A 23,878-nucleotide genomic window follows, 5' to 3' on the forward strand; every position below is an offset into this window, starting at 1 on the left:
GGTCTTATTTTTCAAGACAGTTTGTAACTTAAAGCCTACTGCAGTAATGTATGTGGGTCTTGAGGTTAAGGCGAGATATCTAGTCCCACTACTGTCATGTTTAGTGTGGCTAAAGGTGTCAATTTGATAATATAACAGAATTACAAATAAAGCAATTAAATTGGATATTTTTAAATGACACAAAGGTGAACCTTTATTTTATATAAAAAAAATTAGAAGTACAACCAAGAGATCAATAAAGGGCCATATATATTTCATAGTTCTGAAATTCATCAATAATAAAAATGATCTGACCTTACTATTTATTCTAGAATTGACTAATTCATTACAAATGTATGTATGTTTTGCCATTGGCAAGGTACAAGGGGACTCATTACATGTGCAGTGCGTGTGCAGCTCCCAATACTGGATTCCTCTCTCCCTTCTTCATGGCTTATTTATAAGTGAGAGCAGAGAAGCTTTCAGTGCTCAGCTTGTTGCATGCTCAGAGCTGTGGCTGCTGAATTGTCATTCCTGCCACCGGCTGAACTATAACATCACTGGAACTGTATGAACCTTGAAGAAGACAGAATTTTGCAGTGGAACCGATGGGACTAGACTATATTTGTTTCATTCTGATGGAAGAACATTCCTTGGAAATCTTCTACCTATTTGACTACTGACTTATTGGAGTATATTGATAACCTTGTCTGCAATGAAGCTCAAGTTGAGTATCTTGTCTGTTTTTGTTGCTTTTGTGGGTATTTTAAGCTTTATATTTTTGGTAGTTGCTATTGGAACTGATTTTTGGTATATTATTGATGCCTCCAAATTGGAAATAAAGAACAACTTTTCAGAGACCATGAGCTCCCACTCAGGACTGTGGCGGATGTGTAAATGTAAGTATCATCAATAAGGTGTGAATATCTAATTTACCAGATGTCACTCACTTCCATTGTTTTCATCCAATTTCCCTTCTTTCTCTTTCAGTTAAGGACAAATGTTCCCCTTTGATAAATCCTTTCTGGCATGGGAACTTAAACTTTACAGACCCACAAAAACAACTTTTAAGTGAGTTTACATTTTAATTTCTATTTTGTGTGCTTAAATAACAATAATTTTTTACTCATTTTTTAATATTCCAGTAATGTCTCTCTGTACTAGAATAATATTTCTAGTATATTCCCTTCACAAATGGAACTGTAATAGATGCTTCTGGGGGAGTTGGAAGCAATAATAATTTCCAATAATTTATAATAGTTTCCATTTGCATGATTAAGTTAAAATTAAGTTAATTGTCTCCTATTTACAAAAGACAGTAAATGTTTATTTTACTCAGGTTACATTTATATACTAGAAAATTAAATTAGTATTTATGAGTATTTTGGGGATTTTGTTTTGTCTAATAATAACAATTGTAATCATAACAATATAAAAATGAATTTTTAAAATAGAATTTCTATTAATTATACAGTTTTAATATTTTCCTTTTTATATTTTCTGAATGTCTTTAACCTTGTAACCAGTGTTCCCCAATAACTCAATTAACACAGCTTTCACATCTATTTCATAGGGGAAAATAACTGAGCACCTCATATGGGTATAGAATGTAATTTTCTTCTTCTTATGTTACATTACCACCTGCAGGAAAGGTCTAGTATTGCCGTTAAATGTGAGAAGTTAGATTACTTAATTATTTTAATACTGTGAGTTGATTTTTTTTTTTTTTTATTATACATTGTATAACAAATAAATAGCAAATGATACTAAAAATGTTAATAAAGATAATTATACTACAATAGATACTTTTTAAAGTAAACTATGTTTATTTAGCTTTATATTTCTACAATAAAATACACATTTGATATACTGTATATACTGGCGTATAAGACTACTTTTTAACCCCTTAAAATAATGGCTACAGTGGGGGGTCGTCTTATACGCCGGATATACAGGGGCCGCACTGTGTGAGGTGTTTTTTTTCCCCGTCAGCGCGCAGAGGGCCGCTTCCTGGGACCGCCGCGCATGCGCGTCAGTCCGCCTCTCACAGTCATTAGAAGAGGCTTAGTACGCGCTGACGGGGCGGCGCGCTGTATGCTAATGCAGCCGCCCTGTCACAGCGGTCGGCGTCACAGAGCTGGGGGTCACAGACGGCACTTACAGAAGCATGTCGGATCTTCATTAATATCGCAGCTTACAGTTATAATCACCAATGCTCTCTTGTTTGTTTTGCAAAGTTTTAAGCAGACTTTTTTTCATTTGGGAGAGGGGTAGTCTTATACAGTGAGTATATACCAAATTCTATATTTTTAGGGCAGAAGTTGGGGGTCGTCTTATACGCCCAGTCGTCTTATACGCGGGCATATACGGTACATTAAATATAAAAATAAATTATTAGAATAATGTTTCCAGCTACAAAAACAGATGACGGACTGAAAAAAATATTCACAAAGTGATCCAAATTATTATTGAACATGTGTTCTTATTAGAATTCTGAACTATTAACCCCTTGCTTGTAACTATGGAACACCTCAGTTGGAACCAAAAAGTCCACATTGGATTAGATGTTACATCATGAGGCACAGGCAGATAAATAGTCAATGGGGCACATTTACTTACCCGGTACGAGGAGTTCACTGAAAGTGCATTGTCCGACGATCATGCACTCGATATCCTGCATGTGTCCCTTCCTCGCTCAGGTCCGACGGAGTTCACCTTATTCTTCCTGGTGTGAGTAAGTCCATTGTCTTGCGACACAATTTGAAACTTAAATCCCGCGCTCAATCCGAATCAGTCGGTTCGTCTGACAGCACGCCCCCACAATTTCTGTCGCATGAAAGCCAACGCATCTGCATCCGCCACAATCTGATCACGTGCGACACAATCCCAGTGCAAACCCTGTTAAATACCTGACAAAGCTGTGAATAATAATAGTGAATAAACTGACAAAAGTGCGATCCGCGACCCTTAGTAAATAAGCCCCAATGAGTTTGGTATAAATAAACACGTACAAAACTCTGATGACAAAATAACAATCCAATCTCATGACTAAGATACTGATAACAGATAGGATAACAGAAAATCACTGAATATCACTTGGGGATAGTTCCAACTAGACATTATCTATGCAATCATACACATATAGAGGACCATTGATGAATCTGGAGGAGTGACAAGCTTTTGTGGTTCACATGGGATAGATTATGCATGGACTATGAATATATATGTTGTTTGAGTACCGCATTAGTCACGACTTTACTGGAAAGTGAATAAGAGAATATCACTGTTGGGAAATACAGTGATTTAGATATATTGGCAGAAGGAAGTAAAGAAAGTCCATTATTGAACTTGAAAAATAGGTCACTCAAAACACCTTGACATGTGATAGTAGCATCATGTAATCGTAATGGAACACATCCTGCAGTCCACAGAACTGTATATACAAAGGTGTATGTTCCTGCTAAACATAAGGTTTAAATTGCAAAAGAAAGTCTAAGATACATATAATGAAAAATAATTAAAGTAATGGTAACAACATTTTGGTCCTGAAAAAAATTTAGTGAGGCAACTTTCTTAAATTGCATCTTTGTGCAGTTAAAAGCAATACATCACCAATTTTATTTCTATATTTATTTAATATGAAAAAATGGCTTTTTAAATTTTGTTTTCTGCACATGATTCTGGGACTTCCTTGTGACATGATATGCTTAACAGCAGTTTTATAGCTGTAAATGGCAATTGTGTGGGTTGGCATGTGAAATAAACAATGACATCACCTATTGTCAGTAGTGATGTAATGATAAGTCAGTGTAAGTATATAGAGACACTCTACTAGGAGGGGGTAGAGATAAACTGTGACATCATCTATTGTCCGTAGTGATATAATGATGGCTCAGTGTTATCTATATAGAGGTCATTGACCAGGGAGGGGGAGGAGATAAAGTGTGACATCATCTATTGTCAGCAGTGATGTAATGATGGCTCAGTGTTATCTATATAGAGGTCATTGACCAGAGAGGGGGAGGAGATAAAGTGTGACATCATCTATTGTCAGTAGTGATGTAATGATTGGTCAGTGTTATTGAAATAGAGGTCATTGTACAGGGAGAGGGAGGAGATAAGCTTTGACATAATTTATTGTTAGTAGTGATGTAATGATGGGTCAGTGTTCTTTATATAGAGGTCATTGTACATGGAGGGGGAGGAGATAAGCTGTAACATAATTTATTGTTAGTAGTGATGTAACGATGGTCAGTGTTCTCTATATAGAGGTCATTGTACAGGGAGGGGGAGGAGATAAGCTGTGACATCATCCATTGTCAGTAGTGATGTAATGGTGGGTCAGTGTTATCTATATAGAGGTCATTGTACAGGGAGGGGGAGGGGATAAGCTGTGACATAATCTATTGCCAGTAGTGATGTAATGATGGGTCAGTTTTATCCATATAGAGGTCATTGTACAGGGAGGGGGAGGAGATAATCTGTGACATCATCTATTGTCAGTAGTGATGTAATGATGGATCAGTGTTATGTATATAGAGGTCATTGTACAGGGAGTGGGAGGAGATAAGCTGTGACATCATCTATTGTCATTAGTGATGTAATGATGCGTCAGTGTTATGTATATAGAGGTCAGTGTACAGGGAGGGGGAGGAGATAAGCTGTGACATCATCTATTGTCAGTAGTGATGTAATGATGGGTCAGTGTTATGTATATAGAGGTCATTGTACAGGGAGGGGGAGGAGATAAGCCTTAACATCAACTATTGTCATTAGTGATTTAATGATGGGTCGGTTTTACATATATAGAGGTCATTGTACAGGGAGGTGGAGGAGACTGTGACATTATCTGTTTACAGTAGAGATATAATGATGGGTCAGTGTTATCTATAAAGAGGTCAATGTACAGGGAGCGGGAGGGGATAATCAGGGACATCATCTATTGTCAGTAGTGATATAATGATGGGTCAGTAAAACCTCTATATAAGTCATTGTGCAGGGAGGGGAAGGAGATAAGCTGTGACATAATCTATTGTCAGTAGTATATTAAATTAGATCTATGATTTAAATAAGTTGACTACCAGGAGTAACCACATACTGAGTTAGTGTAGCATCCATGCCAATATAATCTTATATCTGCGGAAGGTGACTTCAAAGGTGTTGATTCTCCTCATTGCTTTGTGTTTGGGAACTGTGGCTTAAGTTTCTGCTGATTTGGGATTCTTTGAGGCACATGCAGTTCCTCTTCAGCCCAGACCTGTCCACCTGTCCTTTCATAACATACGTTATGGACAGGCGATCCCGTCAACTGCTGGAAGTAGCAGACAGGAACTCCTTTATATATCTGCCCAGCTCCATTACACCTTGCTGGTTCTACTAGTATCCTCTTATCTATTCCTGATTTTTAATGATTATTACCATGCTATTCTGTGTATCTGACCTCTGCTACGTTTAATCAACCTCTCAATTAATTTGATTCTGTGGCTTTGCTGCCATCTTGGTTTTGACCCTTGTTCTACCCATCTCCGCTTGTTTGTCTTTATCTGTTTGTTCTCTTTACGCTGGTCTGTTTCTAGCTTCATCTTACACATCCGCTCCAAAATCTAGCCGCAGCCTGATGAAGTAAGCTCTCTCTATCCACTTACAGGGTCTCTTAGGGTAAGTTAGCAGATTCCGGATAGTAGGTTCACCTTTTTTAGGGTTGTTCATCTGCTTAAGGCTCCATGCACAAGACCATGTGGAGGACCTATGCACGGCCGCAAGCTTGCGTGAAGCACAATACCTTATCGCTCGGTACACGGGGAAAAGATAGGACATGTCCTATCTTACCCTGTGTTACGGCACCTTGTATCTCTATGGAGAGGGGAGAGGTCACCCCCTCCTCCTTTCCATGGTGCTGGACGTGTGCCTACTTGGCTACGGCCGGGTGGTCACACGTTTGTGGGCATGTAGCCTTAGGAAGGTCTGTAGCCTGCAGGGACATTGCAGGGTGAGTTCGCCACCTCTTACCCACACTTACAGAGAAACCACAACCAGACTTGACACAAGCTGTTTACTAGATAGGTAGCTGATAGGTAGTTTCAATCTATTATTAGGCTTAGTGGCCTAAATTCAAGATATTTTGCTGTTTAGTGACATGGAAATATAATATTAAGTATATTGGAAATTCTAGGTATAAAAATAGGTTAATTTTTGGTAACAAATTCTCTTTAATGTCCGCAGGATTATATTCTCAGTAGATAAGACCCAGGATAGTAGCATATGCTGTTTTGGGGACTGCAGGCTGTTTTAGTACGCTTAGTTGTCACTGGAATGATTTATTACACTTGCCTCTTATCAGCTTGCAGTCCTATCATCAGATTTGTACTTTCATGCTTATCTACTGAAAATATGTTTTCATTGTTATTAACTCTTTGCAGGCCATTTAAATCGCATATGGGGAAAGTTACAATGCTAAAAAGACCCGTGGCATGTTGAATAGCAGTTTGGTCTATTGACTCTAAAGTTGGGAGATACTGAAGAAACATATTAAGTACTGTAAAAAAATAAACATGTAATTAACTCCCGTTGCCCTCCAGACTGCAATCTCTATGGTCCATGCCTCATGTAAACCAACAGGGACACGGAAGCAACACTGTGCTCAGCTTTCGGCTGGCCACACCCACCTGTCCCTGTCCCCGGCATTGTATTATGCGGGCGGGTGGGAGGCCACCTCAGCCGGCTGGAAGCTGAGCGCAGTGCGGATAACCCACAGCGTGGATGACCCACATCCTGAGGAGAGTAAAGCTACAAACTACAGACAGATAAGAGCGCTAGAGAGATCATGAGGTGTCTACTTAGAAAGTCCCTCACACACTCTGGAATTTTACTCTGACCATCACTGAGTGATAGGAGCTAAAACAGCAATAAAACTGAGTTAAATTGTAAAATAATGGGTTAAATTATTTTTATTGTGTAAAAATCCCTAGGGGATTAAAATTTGAGAATTTTCTTTAATGGGCAATTCATTCTCTTCAAGAATTTGTGACGATTATAAAAATTATTACCAAATGAAATACCTTTTCACTAATATTTTCACTTTCGTGCACTTTCATATAAAATAAGATATTTGCACCGAATTTTTAGAGGAAAAGTGTCTGATCACAGATTTGAAACTCTGACAGATTCTTATCTAAAGTTTCCCATGAAGTGAAGGTAACTCATTCTGAGCACCTCGCTACTGTGCTCATTTTGACAATCTCCTTTTCCTCACTAGCGGCTGCATGTGTTTGATAAAGATTTAAATAGCCAAAAACGTTTACACATGCCGCAAGGAATTTTTCACTTTGCATCAAATGAATGGTGTGGCAGGATTTAATTTTTGCTATACTTCCTAGTTGTCAGGTCAGGTGAGGAATAAGGGTAGGTGAGCCCTGATACTAATCCCCCAGCTGTCCCTGCCTACCCACAACTACCCTAGGTAATGGCCTCCAAATAGGCAAAGTTCCATACACTGTACAATGTGAGGGATAAGAAAAAGTGAAAATAAACCGGAAAAGTTGGAAAACCGGGACTAAACCAGGAGAATGTGTCAAGGCAGTGGATTTGAATAATAACTGGCAGTGAATCCAAGACTTGAAGGGGTTGGCCAATTTAATTTGTGTATTTTTAGGGTGGAGGGTAGGATGTTAGGTAATTTACCAATATACATCTATTAAAGGGCATTTACCACCAGGATGAAGGACTGCATGCAAATGAGCCTGAAGGGCGCCACGCTCCATAGATGTTAATAGAGCCTGGAGCCCATCAGGCTCATTTGCATACAGTCCTTCAACGTGGTGAAAGATGCCCTTTAAATGTTATTTCTTGAAATGTAACGTAAAGTCTGGTGCATTAATGTCTTTTGCACACATTAGTGTCTTACACACACATTACACAAACCCCTATAAGAAAGCTTTATACCTGGCTTATAAGCTGGTTGAGAACGTCCTATATGCTAACTCTTATCCACCTCACAGCTCAGAACTAAGAGGTGTAACTAGGAGAGCTACAATCACACATTTATACACTCATACGCTCACATATAGACTATATACACACACATAGAGTGCCTTATACAAACATACAACAAATATACATACATACATACAGCATATACACATCACAGATACAACATATATGAAGCACATATATGTTATAGATATATTATACTGTACAATCTTCAACATAATATGTATGTTATGGTGCACATCCCCTCTCTTTAGTGTGCCAGGTTAATGATGGAGCGCCCTAACACTGTGGGCCCCATAGCAGCTGCTATGGCTGCAACCACTGTAGTTACACCCCTGCCCACACTGCCACTTGTTTAACTTTTAGACACTATTAGTAAATCTATCTAATTTTAATTAAATGATTTGGACATGTCACCTTTCCCGAAACATCTGTTTTAGTATATACTCCATGATCATTTTGAAGGTGCTCTGGAAGGGTAAATGCAAAGTTGTCAATGCATAGATTTCTATGTGGGGTATGCAATATTAACTAAGACATATAAGAAAATCTTGCTCTAAAAATTCTGAATTTCTCTAGCCACAACCAGGTGGAGTTTAGGTTCTTACACAAAACAATTCTCATTTAATTCAATATATATTTGGTTTAATTGCTTGGCTCTACTGTACTGACATTTCAATTCATAATGAATGACCCTAGTCCAATAAGGATGTTAAAAGCCAGCGTAGGATTCAACGCAAGTTTGTAGTATCATAGTATAATTCAATTATAGTATATAAGGCTGGAAAGTCCAACCTTTAAGAATTAAATAAATGTTTTATCCCCATAACCCGTGATATTTTTTCTCTCCAGAAAGTCATCCAGGCCTCTTGAACATGTACATAGAGTTCGCCATAACAACCGGCAGAGAGTACTATAGCACTATACTGAGGTGAATTCTCTCCTACTCAGCTCCCTACCTACAGATTGCATTAGGCTAGGAGATCAGAGTCAGCTGTTTACTTACTGGCGTTACTTACTTGACAGCTCTGTGGCTTGAAAAGTGTATTTTTCTTTTAAAGTGTTTATAAGTGTAATAGTTAAAAAGACTTTAAAATAATAATATAGATACTGCACAGATAGATCATCTTTTGCACAGCAGACAGTAAATTGAATATGTTATTAAAAACACCAAAATTATATTAAAGGGTATTAAAGGGAACCTGTCACCATGGAGCTCATTTTCACTAAAAACAGGTTGGAGAAGCCCATTACAGCTGCATTGCACATATGCTGTCCTGCTTTCGCTAATAATTTGCTTTACAATACAATTGTGTGTTATAATTTACCTTGCACCCCAACAGAATCCTCTGTGTAGTCCCAGGGGTTGGGCTTTGGTTTGTATGTTTGTATGCAAAAACAACATGTGAATTGTCTGTGCTGCTCACTCCTCAGCTCTCAGCCCCCACTTTTGTGGGGAGGCATACAGGAGCACAAAGGTGGGGGTTAAGAGCCAAGGAGTTTGCCGCAGAGACAAGTCATGTGTTGTTTTTTTAAAATGCATCCAAAGCCCAGCCCCTGGGACTGCACATAGGATTCTGTCAGGGTGCAAGCTAAGTTATAACACACAATTATATTGTAATGCAAATGCTTACAATAGTCAGAAAGGTATATTTGTAATGTCTTTTGTGAAAATGAGGTCCCTGGTGAAAGGTTCCCTTTAAATTTCTGAATAAATTTTATTCTGTTCTTTACCAAAAAGGGATTTAAGTAGTAAATAGAACTTGCTAAAACAAGCCTGTTATGATGAAAAAAGTTTTAACAGCTATGTATTTTTGAACGTGAAGTTAAAGGGCCCCAGGCTCCATTAACACCTATGAAGCCTGGATCCCCTCTGGCTCATTTGCAATCAGTCCTTCATCCTGGTGGTAGATGTCCTTTAAAAAAAAACAACCAAAAATGCTTGGAAATGTAACTTTTAAATCAGGTTAGTCACTAAGTTGGTAAGTACAAAACTAATATTTTTATACAGCAAGCCATGGAGCTAAAGCAAGAAATAGAAGAAAAAGTATATCATGTTCATAAGAAAATGGGGGGAATTTAACATACCTCGTCCGCCAGTTTTTGGGCTTATTAGGCAGGGATAAAGAAGACCAATTTCTGATAGGGTGGGCAGGGTGCAGCAGGTTTGTAAAGGGTATAACAGGGGAAGACTACATCTGAAATCTCCACCAGTCAGAGTGCACTAATCTTATTAAATTTCTTCCAATGTGCTGTTGTTTTTGATGTGACATTATCCTTAACATTTTAATGGTCATGAGCGGAATCCAAATACGTGAATAATGTAATTACACATAATAATTTGCTCCAGAACATTGAAAGCATTATCTAATTCAAAATCCAATTCATATTTTAAGCTTTTCCTTTGTGTTTTTGTTCACGCAATTATCCAGGATCAGATTGATGCAAATGAATAGATAATTGAAAGCTGTAGTTATGTGCTCCACATTAACACTGTGAACTGGAAATCATTACTTTTTAATAACAATCAACATTTTTTGCAGGTATGCATGGGACACTAGTCATATTACTACCTCTCAGTCTCATCCTGATGATATTCGGAGGAATGACTGGTTTTGTTAGTATACTTGCAAGGGCATATCTACTCCTTCTCCTGACCGGAATGCTGTTTCTTTTTGGAGGTAAAGTATACATTAATTACTATATGAATCACTGCAGCTATGCATTTCATATCCAGTGATTATTAATTCAATACAGGCGGTCCCCTACTTAAGGACACCCAACTTACAGACAACCCATAGTTACAGACAGACCCTCTGACCTCTGGTGAAGCTATCTAAATGCTTTACTATAGTTCCAGATTGCAATAATCAGCTGTGAGGAGTCTGTAATGAAGCTTTATTGATAATCCTTGGTCCCATTACAGCAAAAAATGTTTAAACTCCAACTGTTACTGGGGCCAAAATTTTTTTTGTCTGGATCTACAATTATAAACTATACAGTTTTGACTTACATACAAATTCAACTTAAGAACAAACCTCCGGACCCTATCTTGTACGTAACCCGGGGACTGCCTGTACTCTCTAGACCCTCTATAGCAGTGGTGGAAAACCTATGGCATGGGTGCCAGAAGTGGCACTCATAGCCCTTTCTGTGGGCACCCAGGACATCACCCCAGCATCTTTTGCTAGACAAGGCCTCCTTCTGCAGTTTGGAGAAGACCAGGACATGCCATGCTGAGTGCTATTTTAAAGTGTCACATCCTTGGTCTTTCTGGAACTAGTGGAGGAGGGGGAAGGGGGAAAAATACATTATCATTGGAGCTCCTGATTCAGGCCTTCTGATTCCACCTGGATGCAAGCTTCGATGATAATCTGAATTTTCCCACCTTCTTTCTACTGTTTTGGATTGGTGTCCTCAAGACATTGATAGGTTTGAAAGCTGTGGCAGGACAAATGACAAAATAAGTTACTGCTTGACCATGTTGGCACTTTGGGATAAATAAGTGGTTTTTGGTTGTAGTTCAAGCACTCGGTTTCTAAAAGGTTTGCTGTTAATCTACATTTTCTACAGAAAATCTTTCATTAAAGGGGTTCTCTGGAGGTGGAAAAACATGGCTGCAGTCTTCAAAAAACAGTGCCTCACCTGACCATGGGTAGTGTTTGGTATTGCAACTAAGCTCCATTCATTTCTATACAGCTGAGCTGCAGTACTGGCAGTAACCATGGTCGGGTGTGGTGCTGTTTTTGGAAGACTGCAGCCATGTTTTTCCACCTCCTGAGAACCCCTTTAAAGCTACATTCACACTGCCATATGGGGGGTGTATATTGGCCGTATATACTTCGGCCGTATATATACGTCCTCCATGTGGCAACATATACGCCGGCCGTATATATACTTCCCCCATAGAGGGCAATGTGGCACTGTACCACTCTGTACCCCATGAAAAGATAGGACTATCATTTCACGGCATACAGCGCCATGTGCCATGTATCCATATGGAGAGGGGCGGGGGTGAGCAGCGCTCACCTCCTCTCCCCGTGTGCTTCTGTGCTAGGGCACGGCGCGCAACGGCTGTGTGAATCCAGCCTAAGGCTTAAGATAGAAGCACCCATTGTTCTCTATTGTTGGTCAGTGATTTCACGTTTTTTCAAAGACAGTATTTTAGTGACATCAAATGCCCTTTTGTGTAAAAAAAAAAAAAGAATTACATAACATAAGCAACTCTCCCCCCTCAAAAGAAACCTTAGTCAATCTAATTTCATTAATTATATAGTTATGCACATTTTATGGTTGGGCTTAAATCATAACAATATACAGGGCCGGATTAAGGGTGGTGGGGGCCCCTGGGCGCAAACTGGTGGGGGCCCTTCCAAAAATGATTTTGGAGGTTGGTAACCTTCCAGCCCCCCTGTAGTATATAGCGTGCCAGCCCCCCTGTAGTATATAGCGTGCCAGCCCCCCTGTAGTATATAGCCTGACAGTCCCCCTGTAGTATATAGCCTGCCAGCCCCCTGTAGTATAAAGCCACCAGACCCCTGTAGTATAAAGCCACCAGCCCCCTGTAGACTATAGCCGCCAGTCCCCTGTAGAAAATAGCGATCTTGGCAATCTCCCCCAGCGAAGGCAGCTGTGTCTCACTGACACAGCTATCATCCTAGACCCCTATGTGCATTGCGAGCGGCCACCGGCCGCTGCCTATTGTGCACAGAGACACAGAGCTGAGCTAAGTCGCTAACTGTCCGAAACTGGTGGGGGCCCCTTAAAAAGTGAAAGTGGTGGGGGCCCAGGGGCTCGAGCCCCATGAGCCCCTCCTTTAATCCGGCCCTGACAATATATGAATATATGAATGTATAAATACTAAAGGAGATACTAATAAATAATTAAACGTAGCTAGAAATACTATTTTCATGATGTATAAGGTCATCACCTGCCCTTTCTAAATCATGTCCTTGAGTTTAATATAAAGAAACCTGAAGAGGGACACAAGCGGATGTTTAAGAATGCAAATGAGATGAACAGTGGAAAGAGGGATTTTTTTTTTATATTGTAAGGAAACCGTATTGTAAACCCCACTATTCTGTTTCTTTTTTTTTCCCAGAGAGTTTGAATGAAGTTACAGTACGATTGATTACAGTATAATAACCAGGGCATACACAATCAATGGAGCCTTGATGGCCCTCCTCAAATAGAAAACTAAAGTATCATAGGAATATGGTAGGCTAGGGGTTTTACTTGCGGTCATAGAATGATAAATTCATCTTCTTCTACAAACCATCACCATCACCATTAGGGTGAGGAACAATCATGATTTGTGGGAACCTTATGATGTATAACGACTTCTGTGGCGTCATAATAGAAATATGTTAAGATCTTAGACTATGCAATGAAAGATATGCAGAAGACTGACCAGTTGATTGCAAGGATCGGGAAATCAGTATTCTAATAAGCTGATGTAGACAGTGTCACGGGAGGCTGTGATGTAATGCAATATATATCAGAAATAGGTGTTTGGTAGTGTGTTACATTTGTATTAACTTATAATCATTCAACTATTTCTATTCTCTGGAATGTTCAAGTCTTTGTGACCCCACAGCTCCAGTGGGGGGGTGGATTTGGACTTGGGGCTATTGTTTGGTAATAAATTCCGACCACCCACTACTAGGTGATTACCAGGTAGCAGAGGAGGTGGGGGTGGAGTTGGGTGCAGGGCTATTGTTTGAGACTGGTTAGAGGCAGTTGTTGAGGAACCTCTGGCTGGAGAGCAAGCTGCGGCGCTCTTCCAAAGGACTTCGTTGATATGTAACTTGTTATTATACTGGAATAAAACCTCAGGAAATATCGCTCAGTGCTTGTCTTCTCTGATCACGAGAGCCTTCCGTGACAGACAGTATGGTTCTTTTGTCTTCTGAATGGTAGATCGTTGATTGCAAGGATCGGGAAATCAGTATTCTAATAAGCTGAAGTAGACAGTATGGTTCTTTTCTCTTCTGAATGGTAGAAGTAAAAATCTGTCTGATAACAGGAACATAAACAGTAGATCAGTAGATAACTAGTAGATCTATGTTATTTGTAAGGGGTCCAAAGAGTTGTAGAGAGATTGGAGAAGAACAAGGCTCATCAACAGGGTTGGATTGGGCCACCAAAGAGCCAAATGATCCTCTTGGCTCTAACACAATAATGAGTCTCAGAGGTTAAGCAGAAGACAACTTAATGTGGAAGCAAGTAGGGCTTTTTTTTCCCAAGGAATGATAATTGGTGGTCCCCCATTAAAATTTTATCTTGTTGGGCCAGAGGAATCCAAGTCTGAACTAATCATAAATACTCATTCAGGGACAATGATACCACTTTTTCATTTGCTGATATCCAAATAGCACAATATTTACTAGACTTTTGGAAATGACACTAAAATATGTCATAACAATGTGCTCCCTCTAAATAGGACACCATATTTTCATGAAATTTTTGCTTTAAGGAAGTTAAATTATTATATATAAGGTCACGTTTCAATTTATTTTATAGAATACAAATGCATTTGTATCTCTGCCATCAATAGATGGTTTTTCATAGCATTAGCAAAGCTCAAGAACGAAAGCTCTAAGAAATGACTTGTAATACGTTCCACTAGAGTGCCATAGAAACCACGTATAATACTGGATGGATATAAGATATCTATGCTTTTAGAAATGTCTGAACACAAAGTTCAGAGGTAAATCCCTTGATATCATCTGATGGAATGAAAAGTGAATAACAATCATATATAGAGCATCCATAAACCAGATGGCTCAGAGAATATATTGAATCTTGAGGGAAATCCATTGTGTGATCAACATCTGTCTAACACACTTGAAATCAAAGTGCCAAAAAAGCATTTGAGTATCTATTTCACTTTGGGTGTAGACTCTTATCGTTTTAGAATTTGGACCAATGTATGGTGAGAACATCTATTTTTTCGTTGTGTGTGCTTTAAACAAAAAATACAAAAACAAATAAAACAACTGCAAAATCTATTAAATTCTATTCATGTACAATGACAGTACAGTATATTACTGGTTTATATCAGTAGACACATCCATTTGACCCACTTTCAATTCTGAAATTAGATTAAAATTCCAAGAAAATGAGTATTTAATTACTAAGGATGAGGTTATAGTAATGGAGGCACCTTACTAACTACAATGTGAAATTGATTAGTTAGCCATTAATATTATTATTATTATTTTTTTTAAATCAGATAACGTTTATTAAAAGACAGTAGTAAATGACAATGACATGTTTGTGCGATTATTGTCTAATAATATTACAACAATTGTACAGGAAATAATTGTTCCCACAAAACAAGAACAACCCACCGCCCCCCCCCCTTTCTTAACCCTACGATCCGGCCCTTTGTATATCAATCACATTAAATCCCTTATAGGAGTGCTTTTTATTCTTTTTATTTCAGTATCACCGTCACCCACTTATGCCTAGGTAGGTGATGTCTAAAGTCCCATTAGTCCACCAGGTCTAGCTCTCATCCAGCAACGCATCAATTCCTCAGACGCTATCCCTTGACAGTCTACCCATTTCTTCCACTGTTTCTGAAACTTAGTTACCGCCTTTCTCTTCACATACACTCTCAATTCCATACGAATAGTATTATTCAATATACCCTTTATCTCCCCTATTACTGGAGGGGACTCATCTAACCAATGGCTTGCTATTGATTTTCGAGCTTGATACAGAATTTTTGCCACCGCCAACTGTTCCTTCTGAGGGACCTCCAGTTGACCTACGCAACCAAGCACACACACCTTGGATTCACTCGGGACCTGCACCTCAAATACCTCATAAATAAGTCTGCGCACATCCTCCTATAACCTTGACAAGCGAGGACAAGACCAGAACATGTGCATCGCATCAGTCTCATCCGCTCCACATCTTGGGCAACATGCATCTCCTCGCACCCCCATTCGCCTGAGCACCAATGGTGTCCGATATACTCTGTGTAAGAGAAACAGTTGTGATCTCCTCTGGGCCACATTTAGTGATAATACACTGGGGGACGCCACCACATCCTCCCACTCCTCATCCAATATGGGTCCCACATCACCCTCCCATTTTTCCCGGACAGCAGCCATCGGGTCTCCCAAGATCTTATCTAGAATTTCCCTATATAGTATGGATATCAGGCCCCTCATGGATGCGGCTTTAAGCACACCTGTCATTACCCCTAGAGATGAGAATACAGCCCCCTCCTGTTCAAACTGTGCCTGCAAGGCGTGCCTAATTTGCAAGTATTGAAAGAACACCGATTGCGGCATGTCAAATTCGTCCTTCAATGCCTGAAAGGTTTTCAGGACACCATCCTGATACAGCTGTTTCAAACACTGTATCCCCTTTCTGTGCCATACCTGCATGCCCTCCAACATATATATTTCCCCTAAATAGGGGTTATCCCACAGTGGAGTGTATTGAGTCCATGGTCCTATCCCCAACAGCTTCCTATACGTACCCCAAACTTTTTGTATAAGTGCGAAGGTAGGTCGATGCCTCACTATTCTTCCTAAAGTCCTAGCCTCCAACATCGCAACCGGTGCCAGTCGTCCACCAAAATGCCTCAACACCCTTGGACACCATGTTCCCTCCTCTGGTACTGCCCACCCACCAAACTGTTGGCACTGTGCAGCCAGAAAGTACGCCCACACATTTGGGATGGCCAACCCCCCTTTATCTTTAGGTAGCTGTAATTTTTCCAAACGAATCCTGGGGACCCCTCTTTTCCAAAGTAGGTCCCTAAACAGACTGTGCATCTTCCGGAACCACAACTTTGGGATCCAAACCGGCGCGTTATGTAATACATATAACAACTGGGGCAACAATATCATTTTGATCAAATTAGCACGTCCCAGAGCTGAGATGGGCAACTTGTTCCATACCTGAACCCTATGACGGATCTCTAATAACAGGGGGGCTAAGTTCATATCAATAAACTCAGAGACATTTCTAGATATCCTTAAACCTAAATATTTAAAAGTATCTACCACTGGAATGTCCTCGTTCTGTACCTGGGAGTAGCCTGTGGGGGACAGTGGCATCACCGCAGATTTAGACCAGTTGATTCGTAGCCCAGAATAGTTACCAAATTCAGTAATGACACTTATTGCCACAGGAAGAGAGCTCTGTACATTTGAAAGAAACAATAACATATCATCCGCATATAGAGCGACTCTTTCCTCCCCCCCCCTATACCGGAATCCCTGCAATTCGGAGTTTTGTCGTAGCAAGCATGCCAACGGTTCGATAGCTAAGGCGAATAGCAACGGCGACAGCGGGCACCCTTGCCTTGTGCCCCTCTCTAAGCTGAATTTACGTGAAGTCAACCCATTCACCCTTACATTCGCCAGTGGTGTCTTATTCAGTCTGCGGTCCCCCTCCATCTCACCACATTGAATAGTACCCAACATTGGAGAGTGGTCCGACAACCTCCGTGGCAGATAGGAGATATCCTGGACTCTGGGCAGCATACTTGAAGAGCCCAGCATCATGTCGATGCGTGACAGGGATCCATAAGTAGAGGAAACACAGGAGTATTGACGTATCCCTATGTTGCGTTCCCTCCATATGTCATGCATACCCATTTCCGCACACCAACGTCCTAGAGACGTGAGTCCACCCCCCCTTCTACCGTCAACCGTTGGGAACCTATCCATTCCTGTATCACACACCATATTGAAGTCGCCCATTATAAGTAGTGGGGCCTCCGGCATAGTGGATAAACGCAGTATCAGATCCCGCAAATGCGTACTTGAGTATGGAGGCGGGACATACAAGACCACCAACACACAATCCCACCTATATAACCTGCAGTGAACTCCAACATACCGACCCTCCGGGTCCGAAAAAGAGGCATGACACACAAATGGGATCGATCTATTAATCAACAGGCTCACGCCTCTAGAGTAGGAGGTATGATAAGAATGGAAACTATGTCCAACCCACGCTCTATGAAGCATCTGTACTGTCTCTTTCGTAAGATGCGTCTCCTGCAACCCAACAACTGAAGCCGAGTGTTCCTTAATGCAGTTAAACATTGCTTGACGTTTCCTAGCATTACCTAAACCCCGGATATTCCAGGACATACACTTAACCAATTCCATCATGCTGATTTGAATTAAAAAGCGTAGCACTCACCACCCAGAATAACCAATATAACCATAAGGACCAGAATCTCCCGGGCCGGATCTCCCTCCCCCCCTCCCCCAACCTAGTAAACATTAAACCTCCCCTCCGTAAAGGGTTAGGGCTATCAGATAGCCTTCTATCGAGTAGTGCAGAGTATCTGCCGTTACAGCGCATCTCACTGAAGTGGGGAGAAACAACGGCTCCCCTGAGACTACGGACGACCAGCATCCTACGCGCTGCCACAGCACCACTCAGAGCACAGAATAGACTCAATAAACGTATAACAATCTGCATTACAACACAACTGCTTGCTGTCTCCTCCGCCGCTACCACACAGTAGTATTCAACCCTTTGTAACTATGCCCTCGTATATGCTACTAAGGGTACCCTTACCCAGCACCCCCACTGGCATACAAGTATGCCATACATGTCAATCCCCCTCATTGTACAGCACTGATATTTAACCATACTCAGAAAAGAGAGAAAAAAAAAAAAATGAGCAGATAGAGAAAAAACAAAAACAATCACAATCACTGTCCTCCAGGTGCATTTTGGTGCCTCCGCAGCCGCGCCTCGTTGGCATCCAACCACTGCAGGGCAGCTCCCGGGTTGTCAAAGAACTGAGTGGAGCCCAAAGCTACCACCCTCAGGCGAGCCGGGTACATCATAGAATATGAAACTTCCAGAGCACGAAGACGTCTTTTGATGTCTTGAAACTGTAGTCTCCTCTTTTGAACCTCTGCTGAAAAGTCCTGGAAAAATGCAATGTGCGCTCCATTGATGGTGATATCATTACGGCTTCTTGCTAGGCGCAATATGCGGTCCCGGTCCTTATAATGTAGCAATTTCACTAGCACCGGACGTGGAGGCCTCCCAGGCGGGCCCGGTCTAGTAGGCACCCGGTGTGCCCTCTCCACCGCAAATAAAGGAGTTAGGTTATCTTTACCGAAGACTTCTAGTAGCCATTTTTCAAAATAATCATCAGGAGTTTGCCCCTCTATCTTCTCCGGGACCCCAATTATTCTAACATTATTTCGGCGTAGCCGATTTTCAAGATCGTCGGCCTTAGCCTGCAACTGTAGTACAGCATGGGATTGATCTCTCATCTCTTGGCGCATCGGAGGTAATGCTGTTTCAACCTCCCTCACTCTGGATTCCACCGCAGTCGTTCTTTCAGCCACCTTGTGCAGGTCGTGTCTCACCTGGAGAATGTCCTCTTTCAATCCTCCCATCTGCCCGGTGAGCTTTACAAGTGTGGCAGCATTAGATTGTACTGCACGCAACACATCTGCCAATGTGGGCTCCCCTTCCTCCTCTGCCTGGGGCTCCTGGGTTTGCACACTGTCCAGACACTCTCTCCCCTCAGTATCACTATCCTCCTCCTCTCCGGACTGCATGTCACTCAAGACCGCATACCTGGACCCTGGTGAGGCTGCTGATGACTGCTGCCGGTCCTCCGGGTGGCCCTGCTGCTTCCTTCCCCCTCCTGACACTTCAGCACGGGCAAAGCTGCCTAACTTAGCAGCGGTATCCGGTCGCAGAGGCTTGGCCGCGCGGCTGCCTGCCGCATGGCGGCCGCCATCTTGTGTGCCGCGATCTGGCTGCTTATCTCCCGCTCGCAGGCGTTTGGGGCCCGTCATACTCTGTCGCCCGGTGGAGGATCGTGTCCCCGGTGTCTGGGTGGGTAAGTCTGCCGTTCCCGGCTGTCCACTGACGGGTAAAAGGATGCTTGACAGGATACGAGCGGCGGAGCTCCGGCACCCTGCGTCCTCTTACATTCGCAGCTAGGCCACGCCCCCGTTACCAATATTATTATTATTATTACAAATTACAAATACAATACACATTTATTAAGTAAATGGGCACTTTACCATTTGCATAATTTTCGTTTTTTAGTACAGGCAGTCCCCGGGTGACATACAAGATAGGGTCTGTAGGTTTGTTCTTAAGTTGAATTTGCATGTAAGTCGGAACTGTATATTTTATCATTGTAATCCCAGCCAGAACTTTTTTGGTCTCTGTGACAATTGGATTTTAAAAATGTTGGGTTGTCATAAGAACCATGATTAACAATAAAGCTTCATTACAGACACCTGTGATAACTGTTATAACTGTTGATTGTAGCCTAGGACTAAAGTACAATAAATTACCAATATCCAGTGGTCCGTTTGTAACTAGGGGTCGTATGTAAGTTGAGTGTTCTTAAGTAGGGAACCGCCTGTAACTATATTTAAATGCCTCCAATTCTACATTGATTTCTATGGAACAAATTAACAAAACATCTTATAATCACTGTAAAGCATTAAGGTATTTATGTATGCTAATGTTATCATTCATGTTTTTCAGTTTCATGGCTTAATCATATTTCTTTTTAATTCTCCCCTAGCATTGGTGACCCTGACTGGAATCAGCATCTACATTGCCTATTCTGCTGCAGCATTTAACTATGCTCTGTACTCCTTAGGCAGTGCAATTCTCTCTGAAATCGACATACGCTTTGGATGGTCCCTGGCCCTTGCGTGGATATCCTTCATTACAGAAGTGCTCACTGGGATGGCATTTCTATTGGCTGCCAGAGTTACCGGTCTTAAACGAACTCGAGACCAGGTTATTTAAATTATAGACAGAATCCTGAAAACAGTGACTCAATCTTACCATCACTTTTTCACATGTAGAGACCTGTCATGATATTGGATATGTACTCTATTGGATATTATGGGCTTTTCAAAGGAACTTTGCCGAGAAGACTATGTTTTATTTACCCCAAAGTGGGAGATGGACTTTGTATGTATAGGTATCGGTTACTTTAGAGTATCTTAATAGTGAAAGGGGTTTTCCAGTATTCTGGAAAACATTTAGGGTGGAAGTATTTGTATAGAAATATAAGTTACACTTCAATGATGGCTTTCTACTGCTTCTGGTACCTTCAGACCCAAAGTCATAATGTCACCTACAATGGGCATGTGATGGTTCAGACAATTTTTGGCCGAGCGGTCTGAATAAACAACACAAAGTATGCCAGCAAAAAATGTGTGCGACATCATGACTTTGGGAAGCGGAAGACATTGGAGAGGCGTTGCTACAACCAAGGCAATCTTCCAGAGAGGTAAGTATTTTTTCCCATTTTTATACAAAATGTTTCCACCTTAGGATTTTCAGGATAAGAAAATACCACTTTAAATTTGTTTTCCCTGCCCCGCCCCATGCGTTTACTACAGAAGATATAGATGGATGTGCCTTGTGATCATCAGTGTTACCTCACTTGACATGTGTTAATATTGTAAACATTGACTTTTGTATTAAATGAACGGAAACTTCTTGGAAACAATCATAAAAACAACCAATTTGTAGTAAATGAGAGTATTAATTATCCAGGTTTTCTGAGCTAATTTGCCATAATAAACCTAATCATGGAAAAACAATACTGTAATATAGTACTATTCTGCACCTGGATAGAGGAGAGATTTCAACTATATACTACTTGATGAGATTATTGCTACAGTAACCAGGCAATTAGAAGAGTAGCTAATGTATCCACAGAACTTGAGATGCCTATTCTGCCGTTTTGGTGGTTCAACAGCCGGGATTCTCTGGATAGGGAATAAATATAATTAATGACATAACCCCTTTAAGAGACTTGCCTATCTAAGTGGTAGGTGATTATTAGTTGAATGGTGGGAGTGCAGTAACCAATACTCTCACCGACCTGCTGCTAGGCTCTATGATTAGAACCCGAAGTTCTGTCCACAGTGTATTGGCCATCAGCATGCATTGCATGTTTTATTCATTTTTATGCTTATTCACTACTAACATGGATGATTTCACCCACAATCAACTCTTAATCACATGTTCTATGGAAAGTTCAATAATAGTTTTGGCCTGAAAACTTTTTTAAGTCTCAGCTCTACTTTTTTACAACTGACTAGCGTCCCTTTATTTGGTAAGAACAACACTTTAATTTACATAAGTGACTACTTATTTTGCAACACATTGTTATTTATGTTAGGGGTAACTGAGCAATATATAATTTTCATTTTTAGAAAAAATATTTGAAATGTAATGAAAATGTGGGTGGAAAAAAAATCACAATTTAACTCTTATTATTTAGTATGTGAAGAATCTCTATCTATGCTTGTTTGGCATCATTTTAAGGCCTTTTTATTTTATTAGAATATCAGAAGGTTTTTTTTTCAAGTAAGAATCAAATTTTTATGGACCAATAGAGTGTGTGGCATTATGGATGTGATGTTGGTTTTGAATAGCTGTAACTACATGCTGGGTTATACAATTGCAAAGGAAATAATCTGACACTCAGGAACTATTGGATACTTACTGTAGGGTGATATTTGCTAGTTATGAGATGACTACCTTGGCTTTTGGCACCACAAGCTTATTTGCCAGAAAAGTGTTTATCCAGTATTGACTAAGCACACTTTATATACAAATGTTGAGGGGTCAGGTTAAAAACACACATATGATAGGTCTATACTTCAAAAATGATTTTAACTTTACAATGGTTGTCATGGGCTTTATAGCAATCTTCCAAAGTTTGTAGCCATCCTAAGGGCTGGACTTAAATGTATCACTTAAATGGTGTGATATGTTGAAAGTTACCATGGGTTACTTTGTTATGGTTGATTCTTGAGTGGAAAGGGTACCTTGGCAAAAGGGGGACAAATGAATTGGGGCTTGGGTAATGTATAATAAGTATGTGTTGCACAGCCATGGCAATATAGCCTGCAATGGGTTGATATTTGCATAATGTCCCACTGGAAAGGACCACAGATGTAAATAAGTAGGAATGTCCACCAAAAATGTGGTGGTGACATCCTTGTGCCATGACACGGAACAATACACAGTCTGCAAAAGACATATAGAGATGAAAAAAACTACAGGTACCATGGTTCTCTCTGTATTAGACTGTGTAGACTAGGATCGCTTGCCATACGACAAAAGGGTCAGAGTCTGACAGACTGCAGGTGTCAAGGAGAAATCGGCCAGGAGCCAATGTCTCTAGAACACAAACTCAGTAGAGAGAAAAAGACAAGAATGGGAGTGCAAAGACTAAAAAGCCCCCTAAAGGAAAAGTAAAATGGACCACAATCAGCCATCTGCTTCTGTACCCACTGTTATAGTATGCTCAATAAAAGTTGGTAAAGTTTTGGTGCCATCTTTGAGTCTTTTCTCTCTCCAAGAAACTGTTTAAACAATAGAAGGTACAGGACAGGGGAAGTCATATAGATTACAACATTCTGCAGGTACCATTAAAATACAATTTTGACCTTGCTATTTTTTTCTTTATTAAATGTTATTAAAAGTTTTTTTTTACACTTAATAAAATATTATCCTTTTTTTACACATAACAATTATGAAATTGAACGAAACTTATTGGATATCAGACCACTGCAAATCTACGAAGACTTGGCCTAACTCTAAACCTTCATCTCAAACAAGGAGAAGACTGATCAGATATGTACCCAAGAGGCCCGCGATCAAGCTCGATGAACTGCAGAGATCTATAGCTGAGGTGGGAGAGTACAACAATCAGTCGTTCACTGAACAAATCTGGCCTTTATGGAAGTGGCAAGAAAAAAGCCATTTCTCAAAGATATCCATAAAATAACAAGACAATGATCCAAACATAAAGCAAAATCTACAATGGAATGGTTCACAAAAAAACATATCCAGGTGTTAAAAAAGCCAAGTCAAAGTCAAGACCTTAGGCTATATTCACACTGACGTA

General features: G+C 40.5%; 1 protein-coding gene across 1 annotated transcript; it reads left to right on the top strand.

Moving 5' to 3' along the window:
* Nucleotides 1-444: 444 nt before the first annotated feature.
* TMEM114 (transmembrane protein 114) lies at nt 445-23,296 on the top strand. Its single transcript, XM_072120771.1, has 4 exons — nt 445-878; nt 970-1,050; nt 10,512-10,649; nt 20,522-23,296. The coding sequence occupies exons 1-4, from the start codon at nt 695-697 to the stop codon at nt 20,749-20,751; spliced, it is 633 nt and encodes a 210-aa protein (XP_071976872.1). The 5' UTR covers nt 445-694; the 3' UTR covers nt 20,752-23,296.
* The last annotated feature ends 582 nt before the right edge of the window (nt 23,297-23,878 follow it).

Source organism: Engystomops pustulosus, chromosome 8, assembly GCF_040894005.1.
Source record: "Engystomops pustulosus chromosome 8, aEngPut4.maternal, whole genome shotgun sequence".
Taxonomy (NCBI): Eukaryota; Metazoa; Chordata; class Amphibia; order Anura; family Leptodactylidae; genus Engystomops; species Engystomops pustulosus.

Coding starts and splice junctions, on each gene's coding strand:
- TMEM114 (XM_072120771.1), top strand. CDS start 695: ATGAAGCTCAAGTTGAGTATCTTGTCTGTTTTTGTTGCTTTTGTGGGT. Junction 1,051..10,511: donor CCCACAAAAACAACTTTTAA/GTGAGTTTACAT, acceptor CATTTTTTGCAG/GTATGCATGGGACACTAGTC. Junction 10,650..20,521: donor AATGCTGTTTCTTTTTGGAG/GTAAAGTATACA, acceptor ATTCTCCCCTAG/CATTGGTGACCCTGACTGGA.